The following is a 23,658-nucleotide window of genomic DNA, read 5'->3' as shown; positions in this document are numbered from 1 at the left end:
CCCCCCCAAATAGGTATCTGAAATGGCTAAAAACAAATGCCAATCAACAACTGACTACTCCACACCTGATGGCAGCTTCCTTACCACTATCAGCATAACTGCATCTGTTCCAGTGTGACAATGATCACAGAAATCAACAGTGATACTTCATCACAAACAATGCTTCAACCCGAGCAATGTCCAGCTTCCAAGCCTACCCATGCTCTCGGACAGATATGGGCCATCATCAAGTGGCAACCAGCCCCTTATTTTAAGGGGCTTGTATTTAGAGAGTTCAAAATTAGTCACAACAGAAGTTTATTTTCAGTCTACGGGCTCTGCTCAGTGATCATTAAAATATATTTACAGTATGCGCATTATCAGTGCATAAGCAGAGGACATTGGAAGCAATCCATGTACTCCATTGAAATCCATTCATTTCAATGGAGCTTGAGCAGGATTCCCCTTGGATTTCTCCCACTGTCTATTTGTTGTTGTTGTTTAGTCATTTTGTCATGTCCGAATCTTCATGACCCCATGGACCAGAGCACACCAGGCACTCCTGTCTTCCACTGCTTCCCGCAGTTTGGTCAGACTCATGTTGGTTGCCTATTAGGACAGTGCAAATTACAACCTCTCTGGGGGACAAATCTGTGTATCTCTTAACATGATAGGAATGTCTCAAAGCAAAGTATTACAGAAAAACATGGTTCACAAAGCTATTAATTTCTCTAGGTACAGCAGTCTAGAAAGAGCAGCATATCATGCCTGTGCATATTTGCATTTGAACTAGGTACAGTAAACTACTTAACTGTAAAGTCTTCTACCTTAAAAAGAAAGGAATACTAAAAAATAAAAGTGACCTTTTTTTTTGTTAAGCAGTCATGAAAGGAAACATCACAATTAGCAACTGAGGCAGCAATACTCCTTGCTTTTGAACAGCACCAGCTCAAGAAGAATATAACAATCTAAAATAATCAGGCTTTGTGGTGCTTTTGCAAGTGTTTTTGTCCATCTTTCCACTGTGATGATCTAAAAAAACCCCAAAAAACTAAAAAAATTACAACTTGAGTTCAGGACTGTCTCCTGTGTTAATGTCTCCTGCGTCCACCTTCAAAAGCATGGTGCTCTTTGTGAGCTGAAAGACAAGATGACACAATTATTAAATATGCAAGTATTAAATACATTTTGTTGATTAAAGTCATTTGGACAGCACACTCTGCTTCATGCTACATGTACACTTTTTACTTACGTTTATAAAAAACTGCTTTAAAAGATGTTTGGGGCAAAAGTTCATAGATCTTTTCTAGAACTGTAGCTTCACTTGCTAACGATGCGTTTACATTCCAAACTTGAACAACATCTTCCCGATCACGGACACTGACGCTAACTCCTATTACTTCATCACCTGCCAAGAGAAATCATCATCATCATCATCATTTAAAAGCTATCTTTGTTACTGGAGCAAGTATGGACTCTAAAAAAAACAGCAAATTAGTCCTAAAGGACATGTTGTGGGGTGGGGGAACTTTACTGTAAACATGCTTTTTGTACAACTTTCCCATGTAACTGGTATAAATTCTACCTCAATAATTATTAGCTATAAATAGGCAACTTTAGTATTAAGCTTATCATAGAGATTTTTGAAATGTGTTGCCCTGTTTGTGCTTTTGGCTTGTTTTTGTTGGGTTTGTCTAAAGCACAGGGGTCTGGGAGATGGCAAGTAATCCAAACCTGCATGGCTTTCCAAATGAATCGAATAATAGCAATATTTTATTTTACTACCCATTGACACATACTACTTATTTCATCACTGTAAAGCAACTATACCCATAAAAGGCCATTTATTTATGGTTGGTTGGTACTATATTGGGTATACAAAGCCAAGAAGGGAGACCAATCAGGCAAATTCAGATCTTTACACAGAAAAGCACCTATCCTATTTCTAATGCTATTTGCTAGCTTTATCCCAAGAAGTGCTACATAAGAAAATATGACACTACAGATAAAAGTGCAGACCAGTAAAAGGTCACAAACCAAATTATGGGGATAATGTAAACAGCTGAGCCACATCAGAAACAAGCCCTGTATCTGATTTTTACATATTATATGCATACACAAAAAGACCAAACATGGTCAGGCAGTAGCTGAATGCCTGGCTCAATGCATGTTTTCTCAGAAGAAAATCCTGTTAAATTCAATGGACTTTCACACAGGTAAGTGTGTACAGGATTGCTGCCCTAATCACCAGTATAATTCTGTCTGCTCTAATTATTTTTTTTTTTTGGGGGGGGGACTATTTAGATATTCCCAATCACTATATATAGTGGACATAATGTAAAATGGTACAACAATTGCATTGTTTAGTGTTTGTAGACAATTAGAGAGGTCCAAAAATCACTAAGACTAAATCTAAGCATGATTGGTAACAGTGATATTCTATTATATGAAATTTAATAGAATCTGTATTTTTTATTGAAGGTAAGCCTGTTCTCAGAATAAGAGCATGGAAATCTAGAGAGATGCAAAGAACATCAGCATGATTCATGAATCTTGTGTGCAAACCTGGAGCGCATAACATTTCTAGGACCCTCATTGCATTGCAGTGTGTGGTGCAGGCTTTCTGTTGGTGCAAATCAGGCACTAAGGGAGGCAGAATCTTTTGCCAAAGCACCAGTGCCCTCTTATGCTTTATTTGTCTTGACTTGGTCAAGAAGTACTCCTTTCAAATCATTAACTAACACAGCAGGAGGATGCCTTTCCACTGTAATGATGGAAAGTGATGGCAGCCAATGAAGGAGCAACCTCTTTCCTCTAGGTTCTCTCTTCTTCCTTTGAGTCACTTTGTGCAGGATCTGTGGCAATCCTGTTCCCACTCTTTGTCCACAAATTCTACAAAAAGCGAGCGATGCTGGTATGTCAAAAGTAGGATGGCAAGTGAAGACATTTACATTCTTTTCCTGGCAAGGATCAAACAGTTGGATAATTCTCTTGGATTATGGAGGTCCCCTGAACAAAGTTGAAGAAAATCAATCCCTCTCCCTAGAGGTTTAACCAGGCAAAGGGACAATGCACTTTGGTATGATGAAAAGTGTTAGCAGAGGATTTTTATTTGCAAGTTGTGCTAGCAATGAGTAACCTTTTCTGTGCTGCACCTATTTTATACTTAAAACGTAAGCAAGGGGTGCTCAAAAATCAAAACAAAAGCAAATAACAGGAAGTACTTTCTCACCTCCTGCACAGCGGTCCGTAAACTGTTCCCCAATTGTAGCAAGCAACAGCTCTTTCCAAACTGAAGACTAGCAAAAAACCAAGAAAATGAAGAACCTGGTTACACTGCAGTAAGTACTGTATTCCATTTGCAGTTTGAACAGCTATACTGTCCGCAACAGCCGCAACATTATTCTGGTGCATTTTATTACAATTTCACATAAATTATATCTGTATGTTTAACTTGAACATATTCAACAGGTGATATCCAGCTAATTCAACAGGTGATATCCAGCTAATTCATGCTCAAAGCAGAACCATAAAATCAGTGGACTTGCCCATTAATTTCATAGGGTCTACTCTACTCAGAGTATGATTTAGATATGACACCAACTTCAATCAAGACTTCAATGATCATGCATCCAAATCTGTTCTGGAGCAAACCAGAAAATATGGGCAGGAAAGAGGACAAAAGTAAAAGTGAAGATACAGGCTGTCTGATAAATATACAACGGTCATTTGAAGAAAATAGTAACAGTGCCAGCAGCTTTTAAGCAGCCAGCACCCACGAGTGGAAGACTGATGCTCAGAAAACAACACACACTTCAGAATGCTATCAGAAGAGGAAGAGGAGGAGGAGGAGGAGTTTGGACTTGGTATCCCGCCTTTCACTTCCCTTAAGGAGTCTCAAAGTGGCTCACAATCTCCTTTCCCTTCCTCCCCCACAACACTCTGTGAGGTGAGTAAGGCTGAGAGACTTCAGAGAAGTGTGACTAGCCCAAGGTCACCCAGCAGCTGCATGTGGAGGAGCAGGGAAGCGAACCCGGTTCACCAGATTACGAGTCTACTGCTCTTAACCACATGGCAGACATAAAATGTCTTGAGCTATCCATGATAAAAAAATAAAATAAAAGGCCATCTCATTATACAACTGAAGTTTAGTGTGAGTGATCCTTTACTGTTAAATAAGTAGACCACATGCACCTGCATCCCATAACCAACTGGGTACAACTATATACAGTGTTAAGCACGTACCGTATTGTCTTTGGGGACCTTCATTTTCCATACACCTCCCTTGGCATTACTTTCTTCTTCCCTGAGTTGTGAGGAAAAAACAACGCTTGGCTGCACAGGCTGGTAATTTATTTACACCTAGGTACAATGCAAAGGCACAGATTCCAACAGCCCAGAATCTTACCTCATTTAAACATAAAAATAAATGCAAGTTTTTTTAGCTCTGAAGCAGGTGGAAATGCCTAGGAAATTCTCAGAACGTAGGAAAGGACCAAATAGGATGCCTAGTGGTCAACAGGTCAGGCTTTAGTTCAGGCATAGGCAAATTCGGCCCTTCAGATGTTTTGAGACTACAATTCCCATCATCCCTGACCACTGGTCCTGTTAGCTAGGGATGACGGGAGTTGTAGTCCCAAAACATCTGGAGGGCCGAGTTTGCCTATGCCTGCTTTAGTTCTTCACCCCTTCCCAAGCCAACACAATAAATCGGTCAAAATAATAATAATAATAATAATAATGGAAAGTTTGTTCATACTTTATAGAAGTTGCAGGACTTGAAGTACTTTGAGAAAAAAATGAAACCTATTGTGCTACTGTACTCCAGCACCTGCTGCCTGAAACAACTGCTTCACACTGCCTAATGGTAGGCAGACTTTGAGTAATCTGCTGGTGCATGAAAAGAAGATTTTTCTGAACATAGCCTGATCATACCTAAACATGTATTTATCATGGATCATATCCAACAAGTTTGTCCCAATAGTGCAAAGACCATCTCCCTGCGTGATGATATTTTTCTCCCCTCCTTGCACAATCTGCTTCAAAGGGCTGGAGGAACCTCTAGAACAGATTGAAGGATGCATAGGGAGAGGGCATCCTGGTGCACAGGTGAACATCTTTGCGCTAATAGAATAACTTTGTTGAATACAATACTGCAATTTAGGTAACCCTACTTCAGAACCTAACAGTTATGATACAAGTACCATATATATTTGAGTATAAGCCTAGTTTTTCAGCACATTTTTTGTGCTGAAAAAGCTGCCCTTGGCTTATACTCGAGTGAGGCGGGCGGTGGGGGCGGCGAGAAAGAAGCCCTTTCTCTTTGCTCGTGCCGCCACCCGCTCTCCCCAGTCAACCATTCCTTAAGAAGTGTACAAGAACAGCGGTTCTTTACTCTCCCCAGGCAGCTTGTTCCATTCCTGAACTGCTCGCATAAATGCAAACTTCGCAAAGGAGGAAGAGGAAGGAGCAGCCCAAAGGGCTGCTTTCGGGCTGCTCGTTCCTCCTCCTCCTCCACAGCGGCAAAGGTGAATCGGCTTATACTTGAGTCAATAAGCTTTCCCAGGTTTTTGTAGGAAAATTAGGTGCCTCGGTTTATATTGGGGTTGGCTTATACTCGGGTATATACGGTATATATTCTAGTGCCGTTTAAAGCAAAATCTGGGCTGTGGATAGGGAGCTCTGCTGGTAAAAGTTTCAGAACAAGTGAAAATGTCAGGGAAGGCACACAAGTCTATGGTTTATTATATATAAAATAAATACACTCCTCAAACATTCATGTATTAGAAGACAAAAACAAGGCCACTATCAAAATAATTAAAAGGAAATGACTTAGTGGTGACATTAGTGCTACCAATTTTCCCCTACAAAAAAGTGACTGTGAAACTTTTGATCAAGGGGACTTCAGAAGAAACAAGCATATTTTTTTTCCCAATTATGACCTTCAAACTATGACCCCTCTTAGATGCAGCTTTCAAATACAAGTGCAGGTATGAAAGGAAACCGAACAGCTTTCATTGCCCTTTGGCATCCTTCGAGCATAGAATAAAAGGGAGCAAATCCCCTATAAGCAAGTCTAAAATAATTTCGGAAGAGGCAAAAACACTTGCCCAAATATACTGCTCACCTTGATCTTGGGTATAATGACTTTTTGCATCAGGTGTGGGCAGGACTTGTCAGCAAACTAGGTGAGGCTCACCAAAGCAGCAATTTTATCAAGTGTTGCTCACTTGTGCAATCTACCCATGTTTACACCTATACTGTAGATTGGTGCAGCCCCTCATAGCATTAACTTCCTGAGTCTGCAAAATTGACATAATGGTTTGTTGCCTTTCCCCATTGATGGCCAGTACTTTTTTCAGAACTGCAGCTTAAGCAGCAAGTGCCTTAAAAAAACACACACACACACACCTGTTTTTTTTTTTTAAAGTATTCATTTGTACAGACTGTTTTATGATTTTCAGTATCTGTCTTCCTTTCCTTAGTAGACTCTTCTCGTGGTTTTAAGGGAAATACATTGTGAGCAGTGGTGTCAAGTATCCCGTATCGGCCGGGATTCTCCCGGTTTTAAATGCATTTCCCGCTGCTATCCCGGATGACTCAAAAACCCGTATATTCCCGGGTTGTGGGTCACCTCGAGCCAAGAAACGTGCCCCCGCTTAACAGCTTGTTTCGCTCCCCTCTGGCCGTGCGCCTTGCACGGAGGATAATTTGCAGAGGAAGGCTGAAGCTGGCTGTTGAGCGGCGGGCGCTCCTCAGCCTGGGAAAGCAGGAGGGAGGCGGCGGAGGGGGAGGGGGAACCCTCCCCCTCAGGGTTTCTCCTCCGCCCAGGGTGCCGGGCTGCGGGAGGGTGGGTGGTGAGGCGAGGCGACGACGGGGAAAGGTAAGGTGGGTGGCTGACTCGTCGCTAAGAGCGAGCAATCCGCACCCAGCTTCGCCGCGGCCCTGCCTTCGCGAGCCTGGCTTCCCAGGGCTGGCAGAGCAGGACGGAGGAGCCGCCCAGCACGGCTGCTGCTCTAGAGGGGGAAAGGCGAAGGCGGAAAGGAGAGCAGCATGGCGTGCTACAGCGGGGAATACGTGGTAAGGGGGGCCACCACTCGCAGCCGGCAGGGCACTCAGCCTGAGGGGAGTTGGGGGGCGGGAAGGTGGTGGCGGCGGCGCCGACAAACTCAGTGGTGGGAAGTCTCCTGAGGGGAGAAAAAGGCGGTTTCGGCTGCCGCTGCCCCTCCTCCTGCTGTTTTCTCAGGCGACTTCCGCCTGCTCCGAACGGCCCCCGGCGAGGCCCCCACATCTTCAGAGAGGTAGGATACTATCATGGATTGAAGGCAGGCACTGGATGAATTGTGCTGGAGCGAGAAGGCTTTGGGAGGGCATGGCAAAGTATTCTTCGTATTAATATCGTTACCATATTTCTATCATGCCTGGATGCCGCTGCTCCGCCCACTTTTGCTTCTGGCTCCACCCACCACTGCCACGTGACTGTCATAGGTGAGGCTGCTGATCCCTTATTTTCAAATCCGAAAGTTGACAGGTATGATTGTGAGTGTAACAAGAATGTGCACCGCATTTTGGTCTTTAAAAAGAGCAGGTTGTCAGCATCAACACTCAAGTATGCAGAAGTTCGATTCAAGTCAGCAAGATCCATAGGGGTGTTTTGTTTTTGTTATTTCTATAAATACATTGGACAGGGCTACTTCAGGCATGTCCAAGACCTTGAGCACACCCAGCAGGATATTTCATTTTGTTAGCATAAGAGGTGCCCCATCACCACCACCCGCAAAACTCCACTTGTATCTCTGCATTTGTATCCATTTCAAAGTTGGTCTGCTACATGAAAAAGTGATCTACTGTTCAAGAAACATAAATCCAAAGCTTCATGCTGAGAGGGCAACGGACTGCACAGTTCCCTGAAGCCCAGCCTTGTCTATGCAGCACTTGCTACAAATAACCAAAATTTCAACATATTTTAACTTGATTTTGCAAAGCCTACTTTTAGGCAATTATATGCAAAAATCATATTGCATAATATTAACTTTTAAAAAACACCGTGGGCAAACCACTTCAGTGTAATTTATCATGTTTACTAAACAGGTTTTTTTAAAAAAACAACCTCCTGGTCTTCCCCCTGCCCCCACCTCTCCACTTTTGTTTCTAGTTTTTTAAAATTTCTTCTAACTTACATGTATATAAGCAAATAATGAATGCAGTTTGTGCCCAGAGCTCCATAATAATGTGAATATAAACATACCACAGCGGCCGTCTTTCTCCACGCATTAAATGATAACTACATCTCAGAGGCAGGTTTGTCACAGGAGGAATATTGTTATAAACACTCCAGAAGATCTAAAGAGAATTATTACACTTTGTAAATTCACGCATAACAGCATGGCATTTCCTTGATTTCTTTAGCTCTGTGGTACAGCACATGCTCTGCCTGCAAGAGGTGCCAGGTTCAACCGCTGGCATCTCCAGATAAGGAAGACCACCCCCCGCAAGAGAGTCACTGCCAGTCCAATGAACTGACTTGGTGTAAGAGAGCTCTCCATGTTCAGGAATAGGGAACAGGGTGTTTCTCTTGCTTTTTGCCACATGCTCCCCTAACCTGAAGGGTAGCTGTACCAAGACTTTGATTTCCTATATGCCCTTCACCAGAATATGCCAGGGTGGGTTACTATAAAACGCAGCCCAAAACCATTACAGTGATTTAAAAAGCAATAACCAAGTGAAACAGTTTCAAGCAAAATGCAAGGCATTGGAACTAGACCCAGTTGTGTTTCCTAAGGAAGCTGGTTTTCTTCCACCGTGGTAGAAACTGAGCCACTAGTCTACAACTGATATTCAATAATGCAACAGTTCTGTATTCAATGCCCTCTCAGATGAGCTTGTAAGTCACCACTTAAACTTGCAGCCCGTAACTTTCGGCAAAACAACTAACACATTTTAAAGTAAATTGTAGCTATAATGTTATCTTCATAAAGAAAACAGGAACACCCGACATCCTAAACAACAAGGGAATTGAGTCAACAAATATCTGCTCTAAGGGGACCCCCCAATTCTCCAGAGCATGTTAGGGGTGGGAGAATTATTCAGTGCCTTTTTTGCTTGTTGATGTTTGGGCCACAGATTGGTGGGTCCATTTCTGTCTTCCTGAGTAGGCCTCAAAGTATGGGGAGCAGACATTGACAGCAGGAATGCAGCCTGGGATTCTGCCAAACGCATCTGTACTGCAACATGGTGACAAAGCCTTTACATCATACGGCCTCCAATTCCTTTTGTTTCATGTACCAAAATTAGTATTCACAAACCCCCCCCCCCCCCGTTTCCTGAAAATGAGCGCTTTCTGTGTCTGCTTGACACTGTGAAGAGACCAAGTCGGAATACACAGTAATTTTATTTGTTTTACTACAGCACTTAGGAATTCTTCTGTTCTCAGCTTCAAATTTTTGCCTGTTTATCATAACTATCAAAAAGTGATGCTGGATTCCCTACAGTTCAGTAGCTTGTAGATCCATTTGTGACAAAAAATATTTTTTTCAAGTAAATTAGTAAATGTGTATTGTTGGTTTTTAAAAAAATAAACTATACTTTTAAATTTAACATACAAAGAATGATCATTTTGGGGGCAAACTCAGTGATACATAATAAGTTTTCTGTTGCTGCAATAACAATGACAAAGGGTGTTTACAAAAGCATTTCCCCCTAATTTCTACTGATCATAATACAATGCCTTATTATAAACCAAACTGACTGATTTTTCAATTTTTTTTGTTAGATCAGAAGTTACACCTCAGCTCTGGAAAAAAAATTAGTTTGGTCTCTCTATCGATAATATCTGGGATTTTATATTGCAACATGAAATTCTCATATGCAGCATCTTTGTTACCTGTACAGTTTGTACTGTGTAGATCTTCTTTAAATTTGATGCACATTCAGCAGCTGTTGTCCCAGGAAGTGACCTTGGGGGAAAAGAGAGAGGAAGAAACCATATATTTAAAAATTCTGTATACTGTAGTAAGTGTACTCATCAGATTTATGAAAAGAAAAACATTGATATAATAATTATAACAACACAAAAGCATGCTTTTAAAATACATTTATATGTGCTAAGAGCAGGCACCATAACTTACATTATGGAAGTTGACGTGGTAAAACGGTGAATCTGATCAGTATATTTTGGTGGGTTTTTTTTTAATCAATATATTTGTGTGATCCTCCAACTCTGCTTCACAACGAAGCTGTGCGTTTGAGAATTACCAATACCACGGGGTTTGTGGGTGGAAGGAAATTGGAAGTCATTAAAAAAAAAAACCTATTCTGTTTTGAAGTCAGGTTTGGGGAGGGTGGTTACATCTACTGTAAGAAGGCGATGATATAGTTTCTTGTTTCTCTCTCCCCCCCCCCTTCCTTCCAATCCTCCTTTTCAATTTGGTTAATTCCTTTTCAAATAGAATGCAGGTTTTATTTAATTTACAGACATTTTGTCGTTGTAATTCTGCCTAAGTTCTATTTGAATTCATAAATTTCCCTCTTTTTTCCTAAACTATAATCACAAGTGGGGTTGTTGTTGCTGTTGCTGCTGTTGTTAAAAGAAAATAATAATAATAATAATAATAATAATAATAATAATAATAATAATAATGGAAAAAACAACATGCGCACATTTTGTTTTGTTAAATAAAAATATTAAAGTTCCAATCTTGCACAGTTAAGCCATTCAACTATTCAGAGGGTGTTAAAGCAGCATAATACTGCAACACACTTGCCTTAGCTTCAACCCTTATTTTAGCCACAGGCAGTGCTTTTTTTCTGGGGGTATGCATACACCTAAACATTTTGTGAATTTCTGTACTTTTGTCCATTTAGTGTATTTATTTTTCCCGATTTAAACTTTAAAATGGTGATTGTCTTGAGTCAAAATGAGAGTACCCCTAAACATTTGGGGGGGGGGAAGCACTGGCCACAGGGATATATTTTAAACACATTCTGCATCTCGCGTGGCTTAAAGGAGCGTTATCCTCACAACACAGGGGTTTTAATAAATTCTTCTATTCGTTTTACATCTGTGCCACTAGATGGCCACATTCTATAAATCTAGCAAGACCCTCTATAGTGAGTGAAATCCAAGAATAAAAGCTCACACAAGTTAATTAATGGTGTTATTTCTTTTTCATGGGACCCTGTTCTGAAATGGGCCATGCAGAGGTCTTAAATATACCTGCATACATTTCCTACAAATACAGTACAATATACTTGTGGTTAAGCTGTCCATATAGACAGTGTTTTTTTCTAAAATAAAAAAAAGTTTAGGGGTACTCTCATTTTCCTACTCATATTGAAATACTGCCCCCAATAAGGCGAAACTTAGATTCATAAAACATTTAGGGGTACCCCTGAGTCCCCCCAGAAAAAAGCGCTGCATATATGAAATGAAACACTTTATTGTCACTTGTACAACTTGTATACAGTGAGATTACATGAGCATCCCCAATCAGCTCTCTTAGTCTTGATTCCCCTCGTTTATTGTCGCATATCCACCTAACCTGAAAGTCAGTTGCCCTGTTGTTATCTTTTCATTCAGTAGCCTAACAGCCCATGGATAGAAGCTGTTCTTTACACTAATCATGCTTCTTTATCTTCTGCCTGAGGGCAGGAGATCAAGAAAGTGCTGGCCAGGGTGTGAATCATCCTTGAGGATTTTCCTCACTCTCCTGAGGCAATGGTCTCCCGTGATGTCATCTAGCGGATTCACGGGACAGCCCATAATATCTTGTGCTGTATTCATCACCTTTTGTAGGCACTTCCTATCCGTGGCTGGTGTACCACACCGTGATGCAGTATGAAAGGACACTTTCTATTGTGGACTGGTAGAAGAAGAACATCAAATGTTGGTAGACATTGTTCTTTCGCAATACTCTGAAGAAGTGCAGTCTCTGTTGGGCTTTCTTAACCACTTGGGTTGTTTTGATTTTCCAAGTAAGGTCTTCACTGAGATAAACTCCAAGGAATTTAAAAGAAGAGACTCTCTCCACACAGCCCTCCCCGATGTACAGCGGGGCTAGTTCTCTCTTCATCTGAAATAGATATAGATACCCTGGAATACTTTTTAAAAGAGCCTAACTCTGGAGGAATCATGTTGCTTCTCTGTTGCGCAATTAACCTGAACAGCATACCAGCATCTATCTAATTCTAATCTCATGTCAGCGACATGTACCCAATATGCGTCAGTAACTAATTACAACCATAAATTGACAACCACAGCAGCAAGATAGACAAGTCTTGCCAAGCAAGAAGATCCCATTAGCAGCATCTGTAGCAAAGGGATAGTGTTTTCTTTGGGCTTTTATTCAGTCTTTGCTCACCTACAGAATTACTGAAACCCACAGGCGCACCTTTATAGCTACAAAATGAGAACACTTGGCTTGCTGTAAGAATTGACCTTTTTTTCTGTACCATGAAAAGCTCCAAATTGGGATAATTGATCAAGCAAGCTATCTTTTGGGCCTTCAAAAGAGACTACCAAACTCAGGAAAACAAAGAGACTATGTTATCTTTTTTATAGAAGATGAGCCAAATGAATGTGTGCTTGGAGCTACTTGTCTTCTGGTAACTGTTTCATAAGCAGATGATAAACAGATGGAAAGTGAGATAATGCTTAAATGTACTGAAAAAGTATCCCTTCTTGTAATGTTTGCTCTAGCCAGAGGTAATCATTACATTACAACTTTTTATTTTTAAAAAAGCAACCCAAATCCATGACAATATAGGCAATGAGTGGATTTAGACTCTGTCTGGAAAGCAGGTAACGGACAACATCAAAACCAATGGCTGACTGTTGGAATGGCTAGACATGCAGATTTCACTTCTAATTCTACATCTCTCTGGATCATGCCTCTTGTTTTTAGTTCCAAATACTATTTCTGTTGATTGGAGAAACACTCAGTACATTTGCAGATGGCAGAAATCTTAGCTATCTTAACTATTTTTAAAGTATGGGTAGAACAGAAATTTTCCAGTAATTTGCCTCACATGGCAATGAACCATGTCATTTTACAACAGCTTGAGAAAACTGATTTCTCCTTTGGTATTCTGAACAGAGATGCTTAATCATCTTATTACAAACTTAAGTAGAAAATGCACATGCACTCAAGTCAGATTTCCACCAACCTGATAGCTTCTAGTTAGCTGCCTTAGACTATTAACTTCCATCCGCTGCACCTAACACAAAACAGATTCCTGAGTACTTGCTAATGATCTACTAATTAGTACTATTACAGGCTTCTTTGGTAAACGTTTATAAGTTTTATTTTAAAGGGGGGAAATACCCAAATGAGCAATAATTGTCAAAGACATATGATTCACTGCAGATTGCCTCGGACAATACTAAGAAACAGCATAGTTTCAGGATGCTTTTCAAGGGCAGTCCCACCAAACGCGCATTACAGTAATCTAGCTTAGAGGTTACTAAAGCATGAGTGACTGTGGCCGGGTCAGTCAACTCCAGGAAAGAACACAGGTGGTGTAATAGTCAAACTTGGACAAAGGACTCCTGGATGATCAGGTAGCACCAGTGATTAGAAGCAGATACAGAGTTGTAGTCAAACTCTGCAGTCCTAAAAGTGGCTGGGCCATGCCCCGGTAGTAGAGTGTATTCTTTGCATGCAAAAGGATCCCACATTTAATCCCTGGCATCTCCAGGAAAGGCTGGAGAGACCCTTGTCTGAAATCGTGGAGAGCTGCCAGTCAGTGTAAACAATAGTGTGCTATATAGGTATAAAAGGTAAAGGACCCCTGGACGGTTAAGTCCAGTCAAAGGCGTCTATGGGGTTGCAGTGCTCATCCTAGCACAATTCAAAGTGTTGGTGCTGACCTTTAAAGCCCTAAACGGCCTCGGTCCAGTATACCTGAAGGAGCGTCTCCACCCCCATCGTTCCGCCCGGACACTGTGGTCCAGTGCTGAAAGCCTTCTGGCAGTTTCCTTGCTGCAAGAAGCCAAGTTACAGGGAACCAGGCAGAGGGCCTTCTCGGTAGTGGCACCCGCCCTGTGGAACACCCTCCCAACAGATGTCAAAGAGAAAAACAACTAGCAGACTTTTAGAAGACATCTGAAAGCAGCCCTGATTAGGGAAGCTTTTAATGTTTAATAGATTGTTGTATTTTAACATTCTGTTGGAAGCCGCCCAGAGTGGCTGGGGAAACCCAGCCAGATGGGCGGGGTATAAATCAATTGTTATTAATTATTATTATTAATAATAATATCTCGCTTTCAGGCTGAGGGAGCCGGCGTTTGTCCACAGACAGCTTTCCGGGTCATGTGGCCAGCATGACTAAACCGCTTCTGGCGCAACGGAACACTGTGACGGAAGCCAGAGTGCACAGAAACGCTGTTTACCTCTGCCGCAGTGATACCTATTTATCTACTTGCACTGGTGTGCTTTCAAACTGCTAGGTTGGCAGGAGCGGGGAAAGAGCAACAGGAGTACACCCCGTCATGGGGATTCGAACCGCCAACCTTCTGATCAGCAAGCCCAAGAGGCTCAGTGGTTTAGACCACAGTGCCACCTGCATCCCTAGTAGTGCTAGATAAGACTAATGGCATGGCTTGGTGTAAGGCAACTTCCTATGAGGAGTGCAGCCCTGTCCACACAGGCTGCATACTAAATCCTTGATTACCCAACCCTCACTAAACAGAAACAAGCAGATGGATGCAAAACAGGGTCTGCCTGGAAGTCTTGGTGTATGAATTTACTTCTGTAAGTGAAGCTCTTCTTCCGTTTATGGAACAACTACCTTAATACAAACATGTATCTTGGTGTGAAACAGACCTAAGTGCTGAATCCATGAAACAAAATGATCCTCATTTTGAATCTGCCCCATAGTGTAGACAAAATGTAGCTCTCCTGCTATATCAGATGGTGAAATATGTTTCCGAAGGCTTCCATTGTCTACATCTGGTTATGTCAATGAAAGATTTATCATCAACCTTATAGAGGATTGGAATACAGGCCAGCACTGGGCCTGGGTTGACATTCCCACCTGAACGTTAAACTATTTTCTCTAGCAAACTAAAATACATTTTGGAAGAAGGGAGGGAGAGACTTGGCACAACAAAGTAAGTTTGGCAATATCAAAATGCCCATGAAAGTGTTCCAAGGGGACAATTTAATACTGATGTGAAAACATTCTGTAAACACTCCAAGAGTAACCTTGGCCTGCCAGGCTGAGAATGGTATTTCAGTGCAAATTACCGGTAAGTGACTGTAATCAGACAACAGTGCATGCCTGAAACAAATTTTGTTGCACGGTTCCTACACAGCCTCTTTCAGAAGACATTCAACGTAGTTATGGTGAAGGCAACAAGTTGTTTTTGGCCAGTAATTTACTCCATAAGGCTTTCATTACTTTCACTTCCCTGAAATTAAGAGAGTAAATGTCAGATGGCCACTGGCAGTCACCCTATTCCATGGTGGAATAAGAACTAACCTATTCCAGTGAAACTGGAACTAACAACAGCAGAGGATAATATACAACCAATGCCTAAACAACATGTCTGTTAAGGGTGTGTCCCTTAATAGCTGCAATTTATATTGCTTCTGAAACAGTTAGTTGATCTCTGGTTTAAAAATATTTTTTCTTATTTTTATTGTATAGTTTTAAGTATGACTGTTGTAAACCACTCCGATATAATTTATGAATAAGCAGTATATAAATATTTGTACAAATTAAATTAAATTTCCTGTCACTGAGTTAACATGAGAAACCCTTACTTAACATGTTAAAACTAAATCTTTTTTGGTTAAATAACATCTGGCTGCAGTGCTTTTAACTCACTCACAGTGGACTGTAGTCAACTTTTATGCATAGTATACACATTGAAATTAGTGACCAGAACTTTGGTCAATTAATTTCAATAGATCTACTCCAAGTAAAAGATAGTTGACAAGTAAAAGATAGTTAATTACAACCCTGTCTTTTAAACCATGCATAACACATATAGCACCATAAATCCCCCCACACACCCCAGAGAAATATAAGAGAAGTATGCTAGATAAAAGAAACATTTTCTAAGTTTTTAGTCTACATCATGAATATTTTTCGGGCTCTTTAAAAACGTACATGTACTTTACATTCCATGCAAAATTATAACCATAAAATATGCAAAAAGTGTACAATAGTATTAAACAAATACATACAGAGTAAAATCTAATGTTTCACAATTAGCAGAATGTGGTGCAATAGCACGGAGAGATAAAAATCAGATTGGGAAATCCTGGTTCAAGTTACTACTAACATTTCTAGCAGTAACAAAGGTGCCGGGACTCCTGGAAACCACAACCTCTAAATCTGGTGATCCAGTATGTGCTAATCCCAGATGTGCATAAGGTTTCGCAAGCCTTATGACCTCCCTCCTCTCCCCTTCTGCAGAGTGGAGTGACAGAACAAACTTTAAATGACTATGCTGCAAATGTCAGGTGTGCCTGTAGGTGGTGATATGTGCAAATGAAGCTCTCTGAGTTACCTCTTCCTTTTTCTTTCTCTCTCTTTCTGGAACAGAGGCTCTTTGATCACTATAACAATGCCATACAGAACAGTACTATACAGAGCGATGCAGATTCTCAATGTGTGCGTGGAAGGAAGTCCACTCAAACAATGACACTTATCCCTCTTCCCTCCACCCCATAACCCCTAAACTGTTCTGGGTCTTACTCCTTCACTGATATCAGCTGGTGGTCAGGGTGTGGTTTAAAAGGCTAGTTAGTATAAGGCCTCCATCTCGAGCTTTCCACTTGCTGGGAATAACACAGGTCTCTAGCACCTAGTTTTTCTGCCTTACCTGAACTACCTGTGATAGTGCCCTTGGACTGTTGCCTGACTTTCTCCCTAGGTCACATTTGAACCTAGACTGATTCTTGATGCCTGATCCTGGTTTGTTTGAAACAGGGGTTGGCAAACTAAGTACTGGGGGCCAGATCAGGCCCAATTGCCTTCAGGATCCAGCCCACGGACTGTCCATGGATCAGCGTGTTCGTTCTGTTCATTCGGGCTACGCCATTTCCCCCCAGCACCATTCCATTTCCCACACACACCGCGGCGGCGCCTCCTCCCTCCCTCTTCCTGGCTTCTCCCCACCCTGCCTAGAGGAGGAAGGGGACTGGGCTGAGCTGGCTGAGTGCCATTTTAAGCAGGCCCTCTCTGGAGCCAGTCCTTTCACACCGCTCATCTTCACTCTGCCACCACCGCCCTGGTGTTCCTGTGGGCCAGAGAACGGAGCGGGTGAGCTCACTCTGCCTACGTACAAGAAGCAGAAGTAGTGGCGGTGGCAGCAGCAGCAGCCCCTGGGAAGGTAAGTGCAGCAGCTGGGGCTGGGGCCTACTTGCCCCCCTCCCCTCTTCTTCCAGCTCCCCCCACCCAGTGCCACTTCTCTGGCCCGCCACAAGGTCTGAGGGACAGTGGATTGGCCCACGGTTAAAAAAAATCGCCAATCCCTGGTTTGGACTGTGCTGTATCTGCAATGCTACCCTTGCTTATGAATACTTTAGTGAGAGGCTTATATCTCCTGTCAGTGAGGCCCTATCATCTGAGGGCATCCCCTAGACTGTGAAAACCTCCTGGATCTATGAGGTGGGTGATCACAAGAGTGGGGGATTTTTCTGTGGTGGCTCCACACTATTAAACTCCCCTCCTCCACAGTAAAGTGGCAGCATGTGATTACAATTCAGGCTTTTCAGAAGGCCTTAAAATCATTTGTTTTGCACTGACTGCAATCTAGAGTACTGTTATGGGGCTGGAGTTCTGAGTCTGTTTCAATTTAGTCAGTTACTCTTAGTGTATACTGTACAATAATTTCTTATACTTAATAATGTCATTGTTGTTAAGTTGCTTTGGATGGGTTTTGTCTGGAAAAGTGCCACACAAATATTTGTTAAAAGTCCACAGGCTTTAGCTGAGATTCCTGCATTGCAGGGCGTTGGACTAGATGACCCTTGGTGTCCCTTCCAACTCTTAAGATTCTATTATTCAAGCAGCCAAACACTGCAGCTTGCAAGATTTACCACTTAACAATCAGGTGGGGTAACTTACCGGTAGTTGGAAGAACAGGTTCTTCTTTTCCACACAATCTAAATACCATGAATAGTTAACATATGACTGGGTAAATAAACTGGTAACTTTTGTAGAATAGCCTGTAAGGTTGAAGGTTGTCACTTTGACTACCAAGCTAACTGCCTTCAATCCACAGAGCTGCTGTGTCAGTTGCAGGCTGTGCAGTCGTAATCTGCCAAGTAGGAAGACGCCAAAGGTGGTTTGACCCAATGGGAATTCATCCTACCTCCTGGACCATAGGTCACAGTAATCTAGCCAAACTACCGGTACCTACCATGTGAAGCTGGAACATGTGCAGAAGAGGGCGACCAAGATACGAACCAATGACTTCTGCTCTTTCATACAACCAAAGAAGGTGTTGCGCTTACTATTGGCACGTGTTTATTTGCATGTCTTTGGTATTTATTATGAGAACCAACCTTACCTGTATCTGCCACTGTCTAAGCAGAATAGATGGGCCTTTAAGCTGGCCTAGCTTTTATGCATGCCTCAGATGGACTGCTACCACTGCAAAATGTGACCACCTCACTTTAGTCCAGTCATTAAAACATGATTAGGGAAACACTGGCCCTCCATATATTGTTGGACTACAACTCACATAATCATCTCTTGCCAGTGGTGAGGCAGACTGGGACTAACGGAAGCTGGAATCCAATAGCATCCATAGGGCCTCAGCCTGCCCACCTCTGTAAAAAGTATTTCAGAGTGTGAGAAGGCCAGATTAACTTGGGGTGGAACTGAAGGCAGAAGAGGAGTCCTGTTCTACACTTAGCCTGCCAATTACTCTGATTTCCAATCATCTAAATAATAATAAATCTCAACAAGTGCCCAGCTGCCCTGTTCTGTCCTCAAGACTATGGCTTCTAATAATAGGTTAGGGTCGGGTAGGGTCACTGATGTAACTGCAGAAGAAAAGTCTTTTACAAATGTTTCCTTACTGAAAACAAGGCTGTGCTGGAAAATGTGCAGTGGGCTGACTTCCTGCTAAAGTAGCCCTCAAATTAGGAGGCACATCTTGAGTGGGGGATTCTCTCCTTGTGTGGCACATTACATAATTTGCAGTATAACCAGCATGTACAGAAATTTCAAAGTATTCCATTTATGTGAGTCTCACTCACTTTGGTGGCATTTCTGCAAGCTGATCTTGGTTTTGTTACCTTTCAGTAATGTCTTACTGTTGGCTTCCAAGCAATTAAACAACCTTGGAAGGATTTGTATCATTAAAGGCCCGATATATTTTTTTTCCCAAAAAAATGAGATACAGACAACTGAAATGAAAGGTTGTAAATATCTAGATGGCTCCCTGAGTGTAATTATGCATGAAACCAGCACATAATATGATGGCAATCATAGAAACTCAAAGAGTATGAAGGGTTTTTTTTAATGAACAAAACAGCTTTGGGCAGTAGTTGCCAGCATAGTGCCGTTCAGAATGATCAACAGCCAGGGGTGGGAGCTGTAGTACAACAAATATCTGGCGGTCACCATGTTGGCCAGGCATAGGCAAAATCTGGCCCTCCAGATGTTTGGGACTACAATTCCCATCATCCCTAACAGGACCAGTGGTCAGGGATGATGGGAATTATAGTCCCAAACATCTGGAGCACCGGAGTTTGCCTATGCCTGATGTTGGCTATACCTGACTTACGAAGTAAATTACAATCTGGACAGAGATTTGATTGTCTATCCCTGTCCTCTACTTCTCCACACTTAAATATTATCTCTCCTTCACAATTCCTGCCCTTAAGAAACTAGAACAAAACTCCTTTATACCCCACCACAGTATATAACCAAATATATATCACCTAAATTATATGTATCTAATCAATGATTTTAACTTTTTGGGTACTTCATGTAACTGGTGAAAACTGGATGCTATGGATTAGTCCCGGGGGGGGGGGAGGGGGGGACATTTATTTATTTTTTTAAAAAAGCAACAACAGGAAAGCACCTAACATCATCTTCAGTGTCACATTTGCTGAATCCCAACTTGGGAGAAAGGTGGGATATAAATACATTAACTAATATTAATGCTGGCTTATAGTGACCCTAGAGATTTCTCGTCACCTTTTGTTGCTTGGTCTGCTTGGCCAAGGCCTTTTGAATGGTTTTGCTGAACTATTCCTGGCCTGCAGACACATTTGTGTTTTGGGCACCTTGCTTGCTTCTACAATCAATATGTGGATTATACCGAAGTGGTTTGTAAGGTGAAATAGCTTAGATCATTCTTTATCCTACAGCAAGATGCCCTGCCATGTGTTAAAATACCTGATGCAAGATGGCTATAATTTAAAGGCAGCAGAAGCAATCTTGGCCTACAAGCTATGAGAAAAATTTAAAAAGATAATTTCCTGATGAGTTTACGTGGACAATGAGATGGCAGAGATGTGATTTTAGCAGCATCTTCTTTCCCAAGCACTTTTGCTGAGCTCCAATACATCAAGTGCCTTTGGTTGTCAGAGGCAAAGGGGTGGCACATCTCACCCATGTGTTCCATCTGCTGTTAAAATCAGATGCACTTCCCACTATCAGAGTACCATTTTTAAGTACACAAAACTACCATGGTCACATTTCAGCTTGTCCCTTAGTATTTCATTTTAGCAAACCCTTCAGTGGTTGTAAAAGGTGCTAATAAAATGCAATTGGTCATAAGAACATTTCAGGATTTATGTAGCCTGCCAGAGAAAGCTGTTTATACCTCAAGGGCATGTTTCTTTCTCAAGTTACAAAAGCAGATTGGTACAGGAAAACAAGCCAACCACCTATGTCAAGCTCCGACTGGACAGCGTGTGTGTGTGTGTGTGTGTGTGTGTGTGTGTGTGTCAAGTGACAAGTACTGGGATATCATGGAGTTATAAAAAGCAAGGCTAAAGAAGCAACCAATTGTAGTCCGGTGCAGTGTAAGAAAGAAAGCATGTCAGTCTTATTTTGTAATGACTGGAGGAGTGGATCTGGGGTGAGAGACACTGGGAACAAGTCTTATATGGCTTTGAATCTTGTGGAAAATAAACACCAGGTAAAGATTTTAAGAAAGGATTATGCTTTCATAGCAAAACAGAGAGGGAAACCAAGGTTTGGGGTTTTTTTTATAAAGAGTGGAGGGAAGGATGGGTTCTCAGGCAGCTCTACTGTATTTTAAAGCAGTGAATGAAATACAAGTTAGGAAGAGATCATATTGCAAATTATGGACAGTTAAGAACAGATCAAAGTTTGAACCATAGAAGGATATTTCAAGAATATGGGTCAATATAAAATAAAATAGCAACACAAAACTTAATGAGAAGGGAAGAGACAGTAGTTAATCCTTTGTAAAAATTGCCAATGCTCACCTATTGAATGTCTGCCCATTGTAGGACTTTAAAGGAAAGGTGGAAGGGGGCAACCAAGCACAGATTGTAAGGTTTGTGCTGAAATAATGTTTGCCATTGATACATGTTCAGTAAGTGTCTTTGTGTGTGTGAAACCTAAGAGTAAATAATCTGCCTTTAATCCACTATCACCCACTGGTTCTCTAACTTTCAGTATAATCCACTTCACCAACACTTTAGTTTCTTACAGGCATGCACAGAAAGATAATGCCAAATAGGATGGTTAATGGTTATTAAGGAGTCATCGGTTTGCACTGTGGCCTGGAATACATACCTCTAAAGTGTGAAAAAAGAGTCATTTCTAAATTGCGAATATTACCTATATGAGTATACTATGCTTTTCCACCAAGATGACTTCTAAAGTTACTCCATGATGTGGCACAGAAGAACCTTAAAGCACAATCCTACATGTTTGTTCAGTGGGACTTACTCCCAGGTAAGTGTATAGGATAGCAGCCCTACTGTTCTTTAATGGGTGTAGGTGTGCCCCCCTCAAATTTACCTGTGGGGTTGGGACTGAGGAGAAGACTAGGTAGAATGAGTGGGAAAAACAACAGGGAACTAAGCAGGGAAAGACAGAAACTGTTTAGCTGGTAAAAGAGGCCTTGGGGTGGCACGGCCCCTGTCTGATATTTGGTAAATGATTATGGCTAACTTTTTATGGCTAAGTCTTTGCCTCAACTTATGCTTTGTTTTTGTTTTTTAATAAATAAAGCATGTGGACTGCAGTGTCCTCTGATGCAAAGAAAGTAGCAATACCCCTTTTTAACTTATCATCACCAGTGGGGAAAACGGGGTGCACACGTTTCTCATCAAGGCCCATTTTACGTTACAGGCAATTAAAAAACGTTATTGTTAAATTTATATCCCACCCTTCCTCCCAAAGGAGGCCAGGGCAAAACAAATACTTTGTTTTGTTTTGCTTTAGCTTAGGGAATCCATGCCCTAGGGGATATATTTCCAGACAGCAGCTGGTCTGAAAGCTATCCAGAGAAGGTTGGTTAAATCAATAAACAAACCACCTTAAGCGCTGGATGCATTAAAAAGAAGTTCCGAAACTGGCAACAAAGGGAAACAGGGCAGAAATGCCATCCAATGGGATAAAAACACAAGAGCTAGGATGCCCCAAGTTCTTCTAGGGTACCTAAGTGGCGAGCCTTTCCCAGGCAACCCACCGAGTAATGTTGCCCCTTTCCCACCCGGCCAAGCCTCTTGTGCATCTCAAACCTTGAGGAGGGGTAAAGCTCCACTTGTTGCCTTTTCTGCCTGCAAACTAGGTACGCGCGTGTATTGTGTCAGTGTGGATACCACCGTGTCGGGAAAAGTGGAGCCTCTATCACTTCTCTCTGAGAGCCCCTATCACTTCAACACGCTTAACAGGGATGATGCCCGGCTATGGAAAAAAGAGGTCTCAAGAGTTCAAAACCTCGCGTTGAGAGCCCTGGAAAATAAGAGGAGGAGAAAGCGAGCCTGAGGGCGCCCATGGTTGGGTTGGGTTGGGTTGTGGGGGGGCGAGCCAAGGAAGGGCAGAAGCAGCAGCTCTGGGTGGGTTAAGCACAGTGAAGCAATCGGTTGGGCTGGAGAACAGACGCAGACCCCCCCTTTTCGTTGCCCTCGGCGGAGAAGGGAATTAATTCGCCGTGGGGACGGGGAAGGAGCGAGCAGAGCAGGAGAGGAGGCGGCGGCGAACAAAGGCCGGTCCTACGCCGCCCACCCCCGTCGCTGCCCCCTCATTCAAGCGCGCCTTTTACCACCCTACCGGCGCAGGAGAGGGGAGCTCCAGGCCGCGCGCTCTCCCCGCGAGCTCCTTCTCCTCCTCCTTCTTCTCCTCCTCCTCCTGCCGCTGCCGCTCGCCTTCCCCACCCGGTGTGCCGGCGGCCCCGCACTCACTTGTCGAGCCAGAAGGTCCACGGCGAGTGCAGCGGGATCCCCTCGCCGGCGTCGGGCTCCAGGCCGCTCAGCTGCTGCTGCGGGTCGGGGTCGAGGTCGGCCTCATCGTCCGCCTGGTGCTGCTGTGGCGCCGCCGCCGCCGCCGGGCTCGGGGGCTCGGGCAGGCCCGGCTGCCTCTCGGGGGGGCTGAGCGCCATTGCCCTGCGCTTCCTTCGGCCCAGGCTGAGTCAGCGCCGCCTAGCTCGGCGAAAGCCCGCCTTGTTGCGTACACAGCCGGCGGGCAGCAGGGGGCCCTGGCCGCCCGCTGCAAATCTGGCACGCC

General features: G+C 42.7%; 1 protein-coding gene across 1 annotated transcript; it reads right to left on the bottom strand.

Annotated features, from left to right (window-relative positions):
* Positions 1 to 618: 618 nt before the first annotated feature.
* On the bottom strand, positions 619 to 23,658 carry EIF4E3 (eukaryotic translation initiation factor 4E family member 3). The gene is made up of 7 exons (XM_033141220.1): positions 23,337 to 23,658; positions 9,863 to 9,935; positions 8,228 to 8,322; positions 4,225 to 4,285; positions 3,212 to 3,278; positions 1,232 to 1,387; positions 619 to 1,117 (listed from the first exon to the last, which is right to left on the bottom strand). Exons 1-7 carry the CDS (start codon positions 23,531 to 23,533, stop codon positions 1,071 to 1,073), a joined length of 696 nt encoding a protein of 231 aa, XP_032997111.1. The 5' UTR covers positions 23,534 to 23,658; the 3' UTR covers positions 619 to 1,070.

Source organism: Lacerta agilis, chromosome 2 (assembly GCF_009819535.1).
Source record: "Lacerta agilis isolate rLacAgi1 chromosome 2, rLacAgi1.pri, whole genome shotgun sequence".
Taxonomy (NCBI): Eukaryota; Metazoa; Chordata; class Lepidosauria; order Squamata; family Lacertidae; genus Lacerta; species Lacerta agilis.
This window is presented reverse-complemented; position numbering and strand designations above follow the sequence as displayed.

What these genes read in the sequence shown, in the direction of transcription:
- EIF4E3 (XM_033141220.1), bottom strand. Translation starts at nt 23,533, where the DNA reads ATGGCGCTCAGCCCCCCCGAGAGGCAGCCGGGCCTGCCCGAGCCCCCG. An exon ending in AGGTCCCCAAAGACAATACG is followed by an intron (nt 3,279 to 4,224) that starts GTACGTGCTTAA and finishes GTTTTTTGCTAG; the next exon opens with TCTTCAGTTTGGAAAGAGCT. An exon ending in TAAAGCAGTTTTTTATAAAC is followed by an intron (nt 1,118 to 1,231) that starts GTAAGTAAAAAG and finishes CTTGTCTTTCAG; the next exon opens with CTCACAAAGAGCACCATGCT.